Consider the following 16,164-nt stretch of genomic DNA (forward strand, 5'->3'; position numbering starts at 1 on the left):
AGCTGGTTCATTGGGTCTGTCCTAAAGGAACTCAGCTGGTTCATTGGGCTGTCCTAAAGGAACTCAGCTGGTTCATTGGTCTGTCCTAAAGGAACTCAGCTGGTTCATTGGGCTGTCCTAAAGGAACTCAGCTGGTTCATTGGGCTGTCCTAAAGGAACTCAGCTGGTTCATTGGGCTGTCCTAAAGGAACTCAGCTGGTTCATTGGGCTGTCCTAAAGGAACTCAGCTGGTTCATTGGGCTGTCCTAAAGGAACTCAGCTGGTTCATTGGGCTGTCCTAAAGGACCTCAGCTGGTTCATTGGGCTGTCCTAAAGGAACTCAGCTGGTTCATTGGGGCTGTCCTAAAGGAACTCAGCTGGTTCATTGGGCTGTCCTAAAGGAACTCAGCTGGTTCATTGGGCTGTCCTAAAGGACCTCAGCTGGTTCATTGGGCTGTCCTATAAGAACTCAGCTGGTTCATTGGGCTGTCCTAAAGGAACTCAGCTGGTTCAACGGGCTGTCCTAAAGGAACTCAGCTGGGTCATTGGGCTGTCCTAAAGGAACTCAGCTGGTTCATTGGGCTGTCCTAAAGGAACTCAGCTGGTTCATTGGGCTGTCCTAAAGAAACTCAGCTGGTTCATTGGGCTGTCCTAAAGGATCTCAGCTGGTACATTGGGCTGTCCTAAAGGAACTCAGCTGTTTAGTTTGAGCTGTCCTAAAGGATCTCAGCTGGTTCATTGGGCTGTCCTAAAGGAACTCAGCTGGTTCAACGGGTTGTCCTAAAGGAACTCAGCTGGTTCATTTGGCTGTCCTAAAGGACCTCAGCTGGTTCATTGGGCTGTCCTAAAGGAACTCAGCTGGTTCATTGGGCTGTCCTAAAGGACCTCAGCTGGTTCATTGGGCTGTCCTAAAGGAACTCAGCTGGTTCATTGGGCTGTCCTAAAGGAACTCAGCTGGTTCATTGGGCTGTCCTAAAGGAACTCAGCTGGTTCATTGGGCTGTCCTAAAGGATCTCAGCTGGTTCATTGGGCTGTCCTAAAGGATCTCAGCTGGTTCATTGGGCTGTCCTAAAGGAACTCAGCTGGTTCATTGGGCTGTCCTAAAGGAACTCAGCTGGTTCATTGGGCTGTCCTAAAGGAACTCAGCTGGTTCATTGGGCTGTCCTAAAGGATCTCAGCTGGTTCATTGGGCTGTCCTAAAGGATCTCAGCTGGTTCATTGGGCTGTCCTAAAGGAACTCAGCTGGTTCATTGGGCTGTCCTAAAGGAACTCAGCTGGTTCATTGGGCTGTCCTAAAGGAACTCAGCTGGTTCATTGGGCTGTCCTAAAGGAACTCAGCTGGTTCATTGGGCTGTCCTAAAGGAACTCAGCTGGTTCAACGGGCTGTCCTAAAGGAACTCAGCTCTTCATTGGGTCAAGTACAATAGGCAATACACTAAAGGCCAATATAGTTTTATTTGACATAACTCATGTCACATGTGGCCATGCGTCACCAACCCCAAAATAAAGCAGCTGTTTTGATTTATGCTTTTGGGTTTTCTGAAGCCTAACTTTTGTTCACTTATTTCAGGTGAGAAGCCCTTCAAATGTGAGTTTGACGGCTGCGACCGACGTTTCGCCAACAGCAGTGACCGGAAGAAGCACTCCCACGTGCACACCAGCGATAAGCCGTACAACTGCAAAGTGAGAGGCTGTGACAAATCCTACACACACCCCAGCTCTCTCAGAAAACACATGAAAGTGCACTGCAAGTCTCCACCACCAAGTTCTGGCTACGAGTCTTCAACTCCGTCATTAGTGTCCCCATCATCGGACTTAGGCCGAGAGCCAGGGGCCTCGTCGCTCTCAGAACCAGCACCCTCGTCTCAACTCGCCAATTTAAGTGAGTGGTACGTCTGTCATAGTTCTGGTGCGAGCGGTACTCAGACACCTCCCAGCGGCTCCCCCAGCCCTGATCCCGGGGATGAGACGCCCTACAGACACCCAGAGCCAAGGGACGCGTTCTAAACAAAACTAGCCCAGAAAATTATTATAAGATATTAAAGATATTTTCTAATATACCCGCGAACTTACAAAATTAACACATAGAAAAGGTCTGTTTTCTAAGGCCCAAATCATTCAATGTACTGTCTGGCATATCGGACAAATAAGACACTGCCAAATGTATCTCGTGATAGCTCTCTTCTATCCCAATGTGTTTGGAAAAAAATGTATTATTCTCGTACCCGGTTATTGTACGCATGTATCTTGCTGTATTATTTTGTAAATCGAGTTTTGACTTCAATATCTTTTTAATTTATTTTTTGAATCTGACATGAGCATTTTTGTATTATCGAACCAAAGTGTTTCAATATAAAAAAAAAATGTAATGTACATTTGTAAATCGATACGTTTCGATGTGTAGGTGGTAATAGTCATTTTGTAAGCTTTGGTATTTCAGCAGTTTTTTATTGTTTGCTACACTTATTTGTATAAATTAAATAATTGAAACGTTTGGAGTTTCATGCAAGACATATTGTCTCCATTTCTGATGTTATATTCTATTGATTGAATCGTTTTCATATCGTCTATTTGATATTATTACATTCAATTCATAAATGTTTGGTCCTTTTGTGATTTTGTAATTCTCGTCAATATTTGTTAGTTATGCATTTTTTATGAAAACGTGATCCTATCGAGAAAATACACTCGAAATATGTACCAAACTGCCTTGTAATTTGTCAGTATTTTGAATAAATCGTGTATGATTAAATTAAATTATCATTTTCTGGGCCTTGACTTTTTAATATTGATATAGACATAAATTAACGAATTTATTCTAATGCGTATACTATCAGGGTACTGTTAACCAATACATGACAGGGCGCTCTAAAACGCCTTGAATCTCACATGTTGTACTCATGTAAAACAAGACAGCAGAGACGAATAACAACAGTCTTTTTTTAAAGGAGCCGTGAGACCAAACACGTTTCTTTCACTATATTCAACAGCGAGCCTTACTGCCATTCGTGGCTTATTTAATCTCATGTACCATCTATAACAGAGCCCGGCATATGGGTCGAGAACATGTTTGGACCCATATTGGACAACAGACACTTTTCGATTTTTTGTTTCGTTTTGAACAATGTTAAATGTTTTTATTTTGCTGTAATGTTCAACTGGTTTAACCCTCTTGCCAACGTGCAGCCGAAAAAAACATAAAGAACTTTGAAAAGAAGCCATTGTCCTCGGTGTTGTATTTAACATTAGTTTACTTTTAGTTTTTACTCTAAACTTCATCCCTGAACACTGGAAAGCCACACACAAAGCACTTCTTTAAAAGAAAATCCAGATTTTATTTTGTGAAAATATTCTTCACTGGTCATGTCCATGTCTTATTTGTGTGGGATCTATTTTTCTCTTAGATAAAGTGTGGTTTTCTGCAGGGGAGATGTGGGCAGGGTTTGATGAAAGGCTCGTATATTCTCATCCAGACTTCAAAGATCTTTTAACACAAAGAGCCATTTCTTCATGACGGTGAGTCCTCACGGTGAATTAAGATTTCTATAGCAATAGCCGAGTCAAACTCGAATAATATGGGGCCAAGTCTGAGGACTTCAGCGCCTCTTCAAAAGAATGTAATATTTGCTACCCATGGGGTAGGAAACGGTAATCTATGTTCTTTCTATTCAATATAAAGAGAAAATGTTCTTTTGCTATATTTTTACAACTATCAAAAGAGAAGCCGATAGAATTACGCACGTATTCTCACAATAATAGACTTGCATTGCAAAGCTGCTTGGATGCGTCCTGTGAACTTACTGTGGGTTCTGTGAACTGAAGACTGCGTTTACTGGGTTCTGTGAACTGAAGACTGCGTTTACTGTGGGTTCTGCGTTCTTTAAGAGGAGCAGCGTATAAGCTAGGTGTTTGGTGTTGAGGGGAATGGGCACGACCATGTTAACAGTGGTTTTAGAGATCTCCACATAGGTGAAGTTTCCTATGTGACTGAGCTAATTGTAGTGCACATGGGCGTTTAGGCTAGCTAACACGCAATAGCATTATGCTTCTAATAACAGTAAAATTCCTCATATAAAAAAATATACAATAATAGCCTATCAACGGGTTTTTGTCTTCATTTATTCCATAATTTCAAACATACACCAGGCACTGTTATGCACTAATTAAGACATGCACATAAATTATTTTACGAGGATCTGAGGCATATTTTGTCGTAAAGAGGCTGAGAGTTTGCAGAACCTGCTGCGCCATTCTGAGGCAGGAACAAGGCGGAAGTCCCCACTGTCTGATACGTTTAGATGTTTGTTCATTTGGTGCTTGTATTTACTCTGTCCAAGTGCCCCACATAAAATCATAAATAATTAGCACTACAACAAATAACCAAACGGTGGATTCCTCTCTCCTTGGCATTAGCTCTTGTGCCTGAATTGGTTACAATATAGTTCAGTCTCAATTGAAGCCAACAGTCTTTGAAGCAGGACATAATATCTGAGTGATTCTACCATTCTTCCAAAGACGCAGATAACACGGAAAGACTTCTTTGTCTCGGATGTGTTCGACCCATCTTTGTTGCACCGTCCAAATCTTTTAGTTCCAGCCGTCAAAGATGAAACAAGGACTGACGACGGAATGGTATAAAAAAAAAGTATAATATTTTAAATTGAACTCCGCAAGTCAGTTAAGAACAAAGTCGTATTTACAATGACTGCCTTCCTTGGATTAACTGTCTTGTTCAGGAGAATGACGTGAAATGTTTTACCTTGTCAGCGCGGGGACTCGATCCGTCAACCTTCCAATTACTGACCTAACGTTCTACGAACCACTCGGCTACTTGTCGCTGTAAAAAATAAAAAACACCCACAAATCTAGTTGTTTCAATTAATTATTATAAAGTAACTGGTTCCACAGCCTTTTTTGTGTACTGAACTTTTCGGTCCAAGTGTTACCAGAGCAAAAACACAATTGGTGTCCCAAATTTAGCTCCAATTTCATAAAACGTTGGCAAAAAAATGTATGTAAAATTTTGCGTTTGCTCAACTTCTGTCATATGTTCATTTAACTATAAATTATTATTTGGGCATTTTAACTTAAAAAGGCTATGCAATTTCTAACACAAGCTGCTAATAACATACAATGTCCCAAATTATATATTTGACGACATTGTCAGTAATTATTTATTATTACTCAACATGAATTCACCTGGGATTTGACATCACAACCTCTTGGTTCACTGCATTCTGATATGCCAGCTACACCACTACGTCTATGTCAATAGTAAATTAACCTGACTATTCTTTCATCTTCGATTTGATGGACTTATTTAATCAAAATAAGTTTTATCAGTATAGTTGTCTAATGTTGGGGCATATTACTCTGGTGTTAGTGTTACTCCGTCATCATAATATATCAAATATTTGTTCTTAAATGTGTACTTTTAAAACAGAGCTGAGATTTGAAGTACGAAGTGTATCAAAACAAGGGTAATGATTCATTGACGTTGCCATGGTGACATCGTAACGCTGTGCACCAAGAGTTTGTGAGTTCTACTCCCAGGTGAAGTTACGTTGAACGTAATGTACAGAACAAATAAACAAGCACACCACGATCATAGGTGTAAGTCAAATGCAGGGCACATACTCAAATAATAATTTAGGATTGATTGAACATATGAGAAAAGTTGAACTGACACATCTTAAGTTGACTGAATTTGTGCCGACTAAAAACGTTTAATTCATCTAACACTTTGAATAAAAACTGAGTAGACAAAAAAAAAGCCTGTGAAACCAGTTACTTAATAATATTTAGTTGAACAAACGATTTAATTCATACATTATAGCCTACATGTCTGTCTTTACATTAGACTAGGGAAGCCCAGAGCAGTATTTAACTCATACATGTCTGTTATTATATTAGACTAGGGAAGCCTTGAGCATGTATTTAACTCATACATGTCTGTCTTTACGTTAGACTAGGGAAGCCTTGAGCATGTATTTAACTCATACATGTCTGTCTTTACGTTAGACTAGGGAAGCCCAGAGCAGGTATTTAACTCATACATGTCTGTCTTTACATTAGACTAGGGAAGCCCAGAGCAGTATTTAACTCATACATGTCTGTCTTTACATTAGACTAGGGAAGCCCAGAGCAGGTATTTAACTCATACATGTCTGTCTTTACATTAGACTAGGGAAGCCCAGAGCAGTATTTAACTCATACATGTCTGTCTTTACATTAGACTAGGGAAGCCCAGAGCATGTATTTAACTCATACATGTCTGTCTTTACATTAGACTAGGGAAGCCCAGAGCAGTATTTAACTCATACATGTCTGTCTTTACGTTAGACTAGGGAAGCCTTGAGCATGTATTTAACTCATACATGTCTGTCTTTACATTAGACTAGGGAAGCCCAGAGCAGTATTTAACTCATACATGTCTGTCTTTACATTAGACTAGGGAAGCCCAGAGCATGTATTTAACTCATACATGTCTGTCTTTACATTAGACTAGGGAAGCCTTGAGCAGTATTTAACTCATACATGTCTGTCTTTACATTAGACTAGGGAAGCCCAGAGCACTATTTAACTCATACATGTCTGTCTTTACATTAGACTAGGGAAGCCCAGAGCATGAGCAACATTTACAAGCATATGTTACATTGATCTGTCATAACTCTGGACTTGTAAAATCTATAATACTGTATCTATAGTCAATAGTAGCTGACATATACTGGACGTTTATGTCAGTCTCGTTATAGCTTGGTGAGGGTATCACAGTTTACTGTCAGTCCTGTTATAGCTTGGTGAGGGTATCACAGTTTACCATCAGTCCTGTTATAGCTTGGTGACGGTATCACAGTTTACCATCAGTGCCGTTATAGCTCGGTGAGGGTATCACAGTTTACCGTCAGTCCCGTTATAGCTTGGTGACGGTATCACAGTTTACCATCAGTCCTGTTATAGCTTGGTGAGGGTATCACAGTTTACCGTCAGTCCCGTTATAGCTCGGTGAGGGTATCACAGTTTACCGTCAGTCCTGTTATAGCTTGGTGAGGGTATCACAGTTTACCGTCAGTCCTGTTATAGCTTGGTGAGGGTATCACAGTTTACCGTCAGTCCCGTTATAGCTCGGTGAGGGTATCACAGTTTACCGTCAGTCCTGTTATAGCTCGGTGAGGGTATCACAGTTTACCATCAGTCCTGTTATAGCTCGGTGAGGGTATCACAGTTTACCGTCAGTCCCGTTATAGCTCGGTGAGGGTATCACAGTTTACCGTCAGTCCCGTTATAGCTCGGTGAGGGTATCACAGTTTACCGTCAGTCCTGTTATAGCTTGGTGAGGGTATCACAGCAGTTGAGTAAACATAAAGTTTTCTTCCAAATGGTACTCTATTGCCTACAAAGTCCACTACTTTTGACCAGAGCCCAATGTTCTCTGTTAGAAATGTGTTCACTGTAGAGTGGAAGGCTTGTTGGACAGCGTGATGGAGAAGGCTGGTTGGACAGCGTGATGGAGAAGGCTGGTTGGACAGCGTGATGGAGAAGGCTGGTTGGACAGCGTGATGGAGAAGGCTGGTTGGACAGGGTGATGGAGAAGGCTGGTTGGACAGCGTGATGGAGAAGGCTGGTTGGACAGCGTGATGGAGAAGGCTGGTTGGACAGCGTGATGGAGAAGGCTGGTTGGACAGTGTGATGGAGAAGGCTGGTTGGACAGCGTGATGAGAAGGCTGGTTGGACAGCGTGATGGAGAAGGCTGGTTGGACAGCGTGATGGAGAAGGCTGGTTAGACAGCGTGATGAGAAGGCAGGTTGGACAGTGTGATAGAGAAGGCTGGTTGGACAGCGTGATGGAGAAGGCTGGTTGGACAGTGTGATGAGAAGACTGGTTGGACAGCGTGATGGAGAAGGCTGGTTGGACAGCTTGATGGAGAAGGCTGGTTGGACAGCGTGATGGAGAAGGCTGGTTGGACAGCATGATGAGAAGGCTGGTTGGACAGCATGATGGGAAGGCTGGTTGGACAGCGTGATGGAGAAGGCTGGTTGGACAGCGTGATGGAGAACGCTGGTTGGACAGCGTGATGGAGAAGGCTGGTTGGACAGCGTGATGGAGAAGGCTGGTTGGACAGTGTGATGGAGAAGGCTGGTTGGACCGCGTGATGAGAAGGCTGGTTGGACAGCGTGATAGAGAAGGCTGGTTGGACAATGTGATGGAGAAGGCTGGTTGGACAGCGTGATGGAGAAGGCTGGTTGGACAGTGTGATGGAGAAGGCTGGTTGGACAGCGTGATGAGAAGGCTGGTTGGACAGCGTGATAGAGAAGGCTGGTTGGACAGCGTGATGGAGAAGGCTGGTTAGACAGCGTGATGAGAAGGCAGGTTGGACAGTGTGATAGAGAAGGCTGGTTGGACAGCGTGATGGAGAAGGCTGGTTGGACAGTGTGATGAGAAGACTGGTTGGACAGCGTGATGGAGAAGGCTGGTTGGACAGCTTGATGGAGAAGGCTGGTTGGACAGCGTGATGGAGAAGGCTGGTTGGACAGCATGATGAGAAGGCTGGTTGGACAGCATGATGGGAAGGCTGGTTGGACAGCGTGATGGAGAAGGCTGGTTGGACAGCGTGATGGAGAACGCTGGTTGGACAGCGTGATGGAGAAGGCTGGTTGGACAGCGTGATGGAGAAGGCTGGTTGGACAGTGTGATGGAGAAGGCTGGTTGGACCGCGTGATGAGAAGGCTGGTTGGACAGCGTGATAGAGAAGGCTGGTTGGACAATGTGATGGAGAAGGCTGGTTGGACAGCGTGATGGAGAAGGCTGGTTAGACAGCGTGATGAGAAGGCAGGTTGGACAGTGTGATGGAGAAGGCTGGTTGGACAGTGTGATGAGAAGACTGGTTGGACAGCGTGATGGAGAAGGCTGGTTGGACAGCTTGATGGAGAAGGCTGGTTGGACAGCGTGATGAGAAGCCTGGTTGGACAGCGTGATGGAGAAGCCTGGTTGGACAGCGTGATGGAGAAGGCTGGTTGGACAGTGTGATAGAGAAGGCTGGTTGGACAGCGTGATGGAGAAGGCTGGTTGGACAGTGTGATAGAGAAGGCTGGTTGGACAGCGTGATGAGAAGGCTGGTTGGACAGCTTGATGGAGAAGGCTGGTTGGACAGCGTGATGGAGAAGGCTGGTTGGACAGTGTGATGGAGAAGGCTGGTTGGACAGTGTGATAGAGAAGGCTGGTTGGACAGCGTGATAGAGAAGGCTGGTTGGGCCATGGGTGATGGGAGGTGATGGAAGTATTTTGGAAGTGTGACCATCATAATTGTATTCTTAATAAATAATAATAGTAGTAACAATAATTAATTTAATTATTTATAATTATAATATTAAATACCATCCAAAACACTGAATATAGAACAAAGAGAACAATAAACGCTATATACAGGTGTTGTCAGATCTCGTGAACATGAGAACAGAATTATCAGAGGTCCTTAAAGCTTTTCTGAACAGCGCGGTTTTAAGCTGTGTCTTAAAGAGGACAGAGACTCTGCAGCCCTAATAGTGTCTAGAAGAAGTGTGTTCCACAGACCCTGAACTGCGCAACTGAAAGCCCTGTTACCTATAGTTTTTAGTCTGCTGTGGGGCCTGCTGAAGGGAGGAGCAAAGGGTGCGTGTGACGCAGACTCTCCTTTTTTCGTGTGTGACAAAGCATTAGGGTTAAGGATCCATCCCATGTTTGCTTCCTATCACCAAGCTAATCCCCACTAGTAGAGAGATTTAATGAATGAGCATGCTCTGATCATCCACCGACAACACCGTTACGTCAGCTTTAAGAACGGAGACTCTGGAACTACTGGGGTGGATATGGCGTGTGTGTGTGTGTGTGTGTTACATGTTAGAGCTGTGGCTGGCTGAGCTTCCTGTGTTTTGTCTGATTATACAGCAGTCTTGAAGATAAACATCAGCAATATCTACATGTCCTCCAACGTTAGAACACGTACAACCTTTATGTATCTTCCCGACCAAAGGGAACCTAAAGTTGAAACATTGGCCTGTGTACAGGCTCTGATCTTATGAGTCACCAGATATACCTTACCCTCCGTTCATGAATGCATGAAGGCAACGTTCTATTAGAATCTCACACGGTTGTGTTATTTTCTCTGAATGTTCCTATATGTTGCATGTTAGTCTGTTTAGATATGTAGCCTAAGGTTTAACTGTAACGTGGTAGTATAAGTTCAGTGTCTAAGACCTCAAATAACACCAGACTGAAGACACAAGCCTAATTCAATGCCAAAAAGGTAATTTTCGTTCAAATATATAAGCATTACAATAATTACAGATTACCTAAAAAAAAAAAAAGATTATTTTGCAAATATGCTAGAAAAAGGAAATGTGTCAATTTAATGTATTGTCCCTGGCCCTCTCCGCATCATACCAAAGTGTCCTAAGACTGTGTGTGAGTGTGAGTGTGAAATATAATTTCTTTGCAAAATCATGGAGGCGTTAATCCGACTTCCGGAAACTGTCCAGTATTATTGAACAAAGCTATTTTAATGGGGGGATTAGCGCGCGGGCCGTTCTGGAACCCATTCAACGTTCCATTTCATGTCATAATGACCAGACATGGAGTGGCCCGGCCGGAACTCATAGTCTAAACCCAAAAACAGGTGCAATACCAAACAAGTCAAAATATAAATGAGAAAAAATGACACTTCACCACACCACAAAGGGAAAACGTGGATGTAGGATACAATTATCTCCAATTAAATAATTACTTTGGCTTCCCAGAGTAAAACATAATAATGAATAATGGAGTATAATTTTTTTCTAGCACGAAAAGTCATGTTTTAAGATGAAAAACAAGCAAACACTGCTTGCATGTGTTAGATTAGTTGTTAGAATATCCAAGTCTACTGCATCAAACTACGGAATGCTTTGTCCAAATATGAATAGGGCCTAGTGTTGTAATAATCATCTTTATCAAGGTAGGGTTCAATTCAGATTGCACTCTCGGGATATGTTATTTCACTTTAATAACAAACGTGACCCAACAATATAGGCATTCGACATAGTCGACTCATGGACAAAAATTAACAACAAGTTGTGAATTTGTGAGAGTGGAGTAAGTCAAAGCCAAGGATGAGTCATGACGGGAGTCGGCAGAATGTGCCCCCAAAGTGTTCGGATTACCACCGTCCCCCAGTTTCAGGCGCGAAGTTATTTTACTTTCATGGATGAGCGGACTCCCTCCAATGCGAATCAGACCCCATAGTTAGTACGTTTGAGCACGGAGCTCTAACTACCTTCGCATAATGTGGTAGAATGTGCAACACTTCTTCGCACCTGCACATTGAATAGGAACTCCCTTTCAGAGAGAGAGATACGCTTGTTGGCCTTGAGACTCCAGGCAGCTGGATGAATGAAGCAGGCGACCCGTGCTTATTCCGCCTGCCTTTGATCCCACACTACCCTCTCTAATTTGCAGCTATGGGTTTCTACAAGGACAGCCTATTTAGTATTAGAACCTTCATTTAGACTAAATAGAGAATACACAACATGACATTAAAGGGACGGGTCTTTATGATGATGTGTACAGTGCTTTATGAAAACGTATTTCAGCAGTTAAACCATCTTCCTACAATCATCATCTTCTCTCTTCAGCCTGTATGCTCTCCCAGTTTTGCTACAAAAGTCTAAGGTAAAATGTTGGTTCATTAACTCTGCAAAGTTGTTTGTGTTTACGCGCGTGTGTGTGTGTGTGTGTGTGTGTTTGTGTGTGTGTAGAGTGGCACGTTCTACCCCTCATTGTACACATGACCATAGTCAATTCTGGATGTCCATGTATTGTTCTGGGTTATGATGTAATCAGCGACTTCATTGTTGATGCCAGCTCCTGTCAAACATGGTATTTGTCTCGGGATTGGTCCGATTTAACCCTCTGAGACCAAAAGTCTCCAATAAGCAAGGATTTTCTATTAATATCTAGTGGTAAAAAAAGTATTTTATATTTGTTCTATTTGGCTTTTAGAATAGGCACACTTCTAGCTTTAATCAGCAGGGTTTTGCAGAGATAAAACATCTGGTAAATGCGGAATGTTGCTGTCAAATACGCTATGCAGCACATGTGCATTCCAAAACCTGTTACCCATGCAATTCATGTCAAACTTTAGCGGACACTCCCGCTTCGAGTAAATACTTGATAAAAACGGAACCGATTGGTAGTCTGCCAAGAAGACAAACTATAAAACCAGGTAAATCAACATTTGCTCTCCAAATTAAAAACCCCGTCTGGTCGTCCCCCTAACGGAAAAGCAAATCAACGTTTTAATTTAATGTACTGCATCCGCGGGGGTCTATCAGTGAAAATAACGACATAACTGCAAACAAAACTAACGAAATTATCCAGAACGGGCATATTTCCCCCTGTCATTAATACGGGCCAGGCTGTCTATTAATCACTAAAACCAAATATGACATATCAGAATGGAACAGTGTGTGTCTCTGTGTGTGTGTGTGCAGTGGCGTCACGCACAATCAACATCTGAGGGGGCACAAAGTATGTAAGGATGGCTGGGGGGAGAATTTAGCATTTTTCAAACACCTGAAACAGTTTTTTCCTGCAATCTAGAGCCCTATTCATTTAAGCTTAATTCCATGTCAAAATGTCAATTTTTCTTTATATGTTAGCACACCTCTTAGGCTGTCTGTATCCTCCTGACTGGTGATTCCTTCTTTTAAAGGTCATGAACAGTCCAAATCGTGTTTTTCATGATATGTGACGAATTTTGGATGATAGCAGATGGAAGTATTTTGGATGATAGCAGATGGAATTATTTTGGATGATAGCAGATGGATGTATTTTGGATGATAGCAGATGGAAGTGTTTTGGATGATAGCAGATGGAAGTATTTTGGATGATAGCAGATGGAAGTATTTTGGATGATAGCAGATGGAAGTATTTTGGATGATAGCAGATGGAAGTGTTTTGGATGATAGCAGATGGATGTATTTTGGATGATAGCAGATGGAAGTATTTTGGATGATAGCAGATGCATGTATTTTGCATGATAGCAGATGGATGTATTTTGGATGATAGCAGATGGAAGTATTTTGGATGATAGCAGATGGAAGTATTTTGGATGATAGCAGATGGAAGTGTTTTGGATGATAGCAGATGGAAGTATTTTGGATGATAGCAGATGGAAGTATTTTGGATGATAGCAGATGGAACTGTTTTGGATGATAGCAGATGGATGTATTTTGGATGATAGCAGATGGAAGTATTTTGGATGATAGCAGATGCATGTATTTTGCATGATAGCAGATGGATGTATTTTGGATGATAGCAGATGGAAGTATTTTGGATGATAGCAGATGGATATATTTTGGATGATAGCAGATGGAAGTATTTTGGATTATAGCAGATGGATGACAAATGCCTATTGCTTCTACAGGTACATTGATACAGTTTGATAATAAAGTTACTGTCCACTCCCCCTTGTCAAACACGTGGATTCAACAGGCGGGATTATTAAGGGGATAGGGTGACACCACTAACGCTCGAATTCAAATGCACCAATGGTAACACAATACTATCTAACCTAATTGAAATAAGTACCGGCTTGTAAGCAACATCAGAGAAGGTGTGTTTACAAAGGAGCATGGATTATATAGCTAGATATCTACTCTACTGGTGTCAAAATTTGATTGTAGGGTGACAGCCAATATAATTGAAAGTTTACCCTATTCATCTAATGCAAATATACTTATAGGTTTCCCCTTTCGTATGTGTCTGATGTTAGCTAGTTACTGGCTAGCTAGGTCTTCAGCCAGCATGGAACAAAATGGGGGGAAAAGGTCATTCAAAACTCAGACGCAGATGTCATGTCAACACATCAGTCAGGGCTGCTGTGAACCGCATCACAAGAGACATGTCAAACTGGAGATGTATAAAACATTATTGACATAATTGAAGCAATTTCAATGTTGTTTGAGTTGCTTTGTGTGTCACCACATTAGTTTGACATGATATCACTGCAACTCTGCTGACTGCATCCAGGTTGCTTCAAAGAGCTGTCAATCAAGGAGAACTCATGAATATATGAGTAAGTTCCCCGCCCACTCAACCTGTCTTTTCAAACTTCCTGGTAGTTAGCCATGAGAGAATTTTTATTTTTATTTTTTTTAATTGTGAGAATTTCTATCCAGAATAAAGATTATGACATTTTAGGCACTCAACATACTATTTTAAATAGGAATCAATTGGACTATTTGGGACCTTGAAAAGAAAATGTAATATGCTTCCATGCCTCTCGGTTAAAAACTTGATAAAATATTGAAAGGAATATGAGTCTTATTTTAGTACATCTAGTTATTGCTTGTTTTTCAAAAGTCTGCCAACCTTGCCAGTAGGCATGCCAGCTGAGAGAGGTAGCTGCTATAACTGAAATGGCTTGTTGGCTGCTAATTATGAGGTTGAACACCGAGAATCTAGCCAACTTCAGAAGACTGTTAGGTGGCTAGTAGCTACAGAAAACCACAACAAAATCTGTCATTTTTTAAAAGATGAAAAATCTGAGGAGTCGCATGAGGCCTCTCTTTGTGTGTGTGTGTGCATGTGTGTGTGTGTGCATGTGTGTGTGTGTGTGTGTGTGTGTGTGTGTGTGTGTGTGTGTGTGTGTGTGTGTGTGTGTGTGTGTGTGTGTATGTGTGGACCAGAGTGTCTGAACTGAATATATGTGTTTAGCCTACCATCAATATTACCCCAGCTATGTTTAGTGTAAAATAATGCAATAACAACAATAATGAAAAGTATGGAATAATAATGAAAACAAAATGATCAGATTCATGTCAGTGGGCCATTCATCATCCAGAATAAATGAATTTGTGAACGTGTCCGTTGGCGATAGGAAGGTCTGTAATCAAATCTCTCTCTCCACCCCCACTGCTACAGTGTTACTGCTAACCACCACTGTTACAGTGTTACTGCTAACCACCACTGCTACAATGTTACTGCTAACCACCACTGCTACAGTGTTACTGCTAACCACCACTGCTACAATGTTACTGCTAACCACCACTGTTACAGTGTTACTGCTAACCACCACTGCTACAATGTTACTGCTAACCCCCACTGTTACAATGTTACTGCTAACCACCACTGCTACAATGTTACTGCTAACCACCACTGTTACAATGTTACTGCTAACCACCACTGTTACAATGTTACTGCTAACCACCACTGCTACAATGTTACTGCTAACCACCACTGTTACAGTGTTACTGCTAACCCCCACTGCTACAATGTTACTGCTAACCACCACTGTTACAATGTTACTGCTAACCACCACTGTTACAATGTTACTGCTAACCCCCACTGTTACAATGTTACTGCTAACCACCACTGCTACAATGTTACTGCTAACCACCACTGCTACAATGTTACTGCTAACCACCACTGCTACAATGTTACTGCTAACCACCACTGTTACAATGTTACTGCTAACCACCACTGCTACAATGTTACTGCTAACCACCACTGTTACAATGTTACTGCTAACCGCCACTGCTACAATGTTACTGCTAACCACCACTGTTACAATGTTACTGCTAACCACCACTGTTACAATGTTACTGCTAACCACCACTGCTACAGTGTTACTGCTAACCACCACTGTTACAATGTTACTGCTAACCACCACTGCTACAGTGTTACTGCTAACCCCCACTGCTACAATGTTACTGCTAACCTCCACTGTTACAATGTTACTGCTAACCGCCACTGCTACAGTGTTACTGCTAACCACCACTGCTACAATGTTACTGCTAACCACCACTGTTACAGTGTTACTGCTAACCCCCACTGCTACAATGTTACTGCTAACCACCACTGCTACAATGTTACTGCTAACCACCACTGCTACAATGTTACTACTAACCGCCACTGTTACAATGTTACTGCTAACCGCCACTGTTACAATGTTACTGCTAACCACCACTGTTACAATGTTACTGCTAACCACCACTGTTACAATGTTACTGCTAACCACCACTGCTACAGTGTTACTGCTAACCCTCACTGTTACAATGTTACTGCTAACCGCCACTGCTACAATGTTACTGCTAACCGCCACTGCTACAATGTTACTGCTAACCCCCACTGCTACAGTGTTACTGCTAACCACCACTGCTACAGTGTTAC

At 42.2% G+C, this 16,164-nt stretch overlaps 1 protein-coding gene across 1 annotated transcript in view; it reads left to right on the forward strand.

The window, feature by feature from the left end:
* The window catches only part of LOC139583234 (zinc finger protein ZIC 4-like), a 13,706-nt gene extending 10,961 nt beyond the window's left edge, over window positions 1–2,745 (forward strand). The window contains exon 2 of the mRNA XM_071414081.1: window positions 1,550–2,745. Coding sequence (XP_071270182.1) covers window positions 1,550–1,986 — 437 coding nt within the window. The 3' untranslated portion in view covers window positions 1,987–2,745. The remainder of the gene's footprint in view (window positions 1–1,549) is intronic.
* Window positions 2,746–16,164: the final 13,419 nt, after the last annotated feature.

The sequence above is a fragment of the Salvelinus alpinus genome, chromosome 8, assembly GCF_045679555.1.
Source record: "Salvelinus alpinus chromosome 8, SLU_Salpinus.1, whole genome shotgun sequence".
Lineage (NCBI taxonomy): Eukaryota > Metazoa > Chordata > Actinopteri > Salmoniformes > Salmonidae > Salvelinus > Salvelinus alpinus.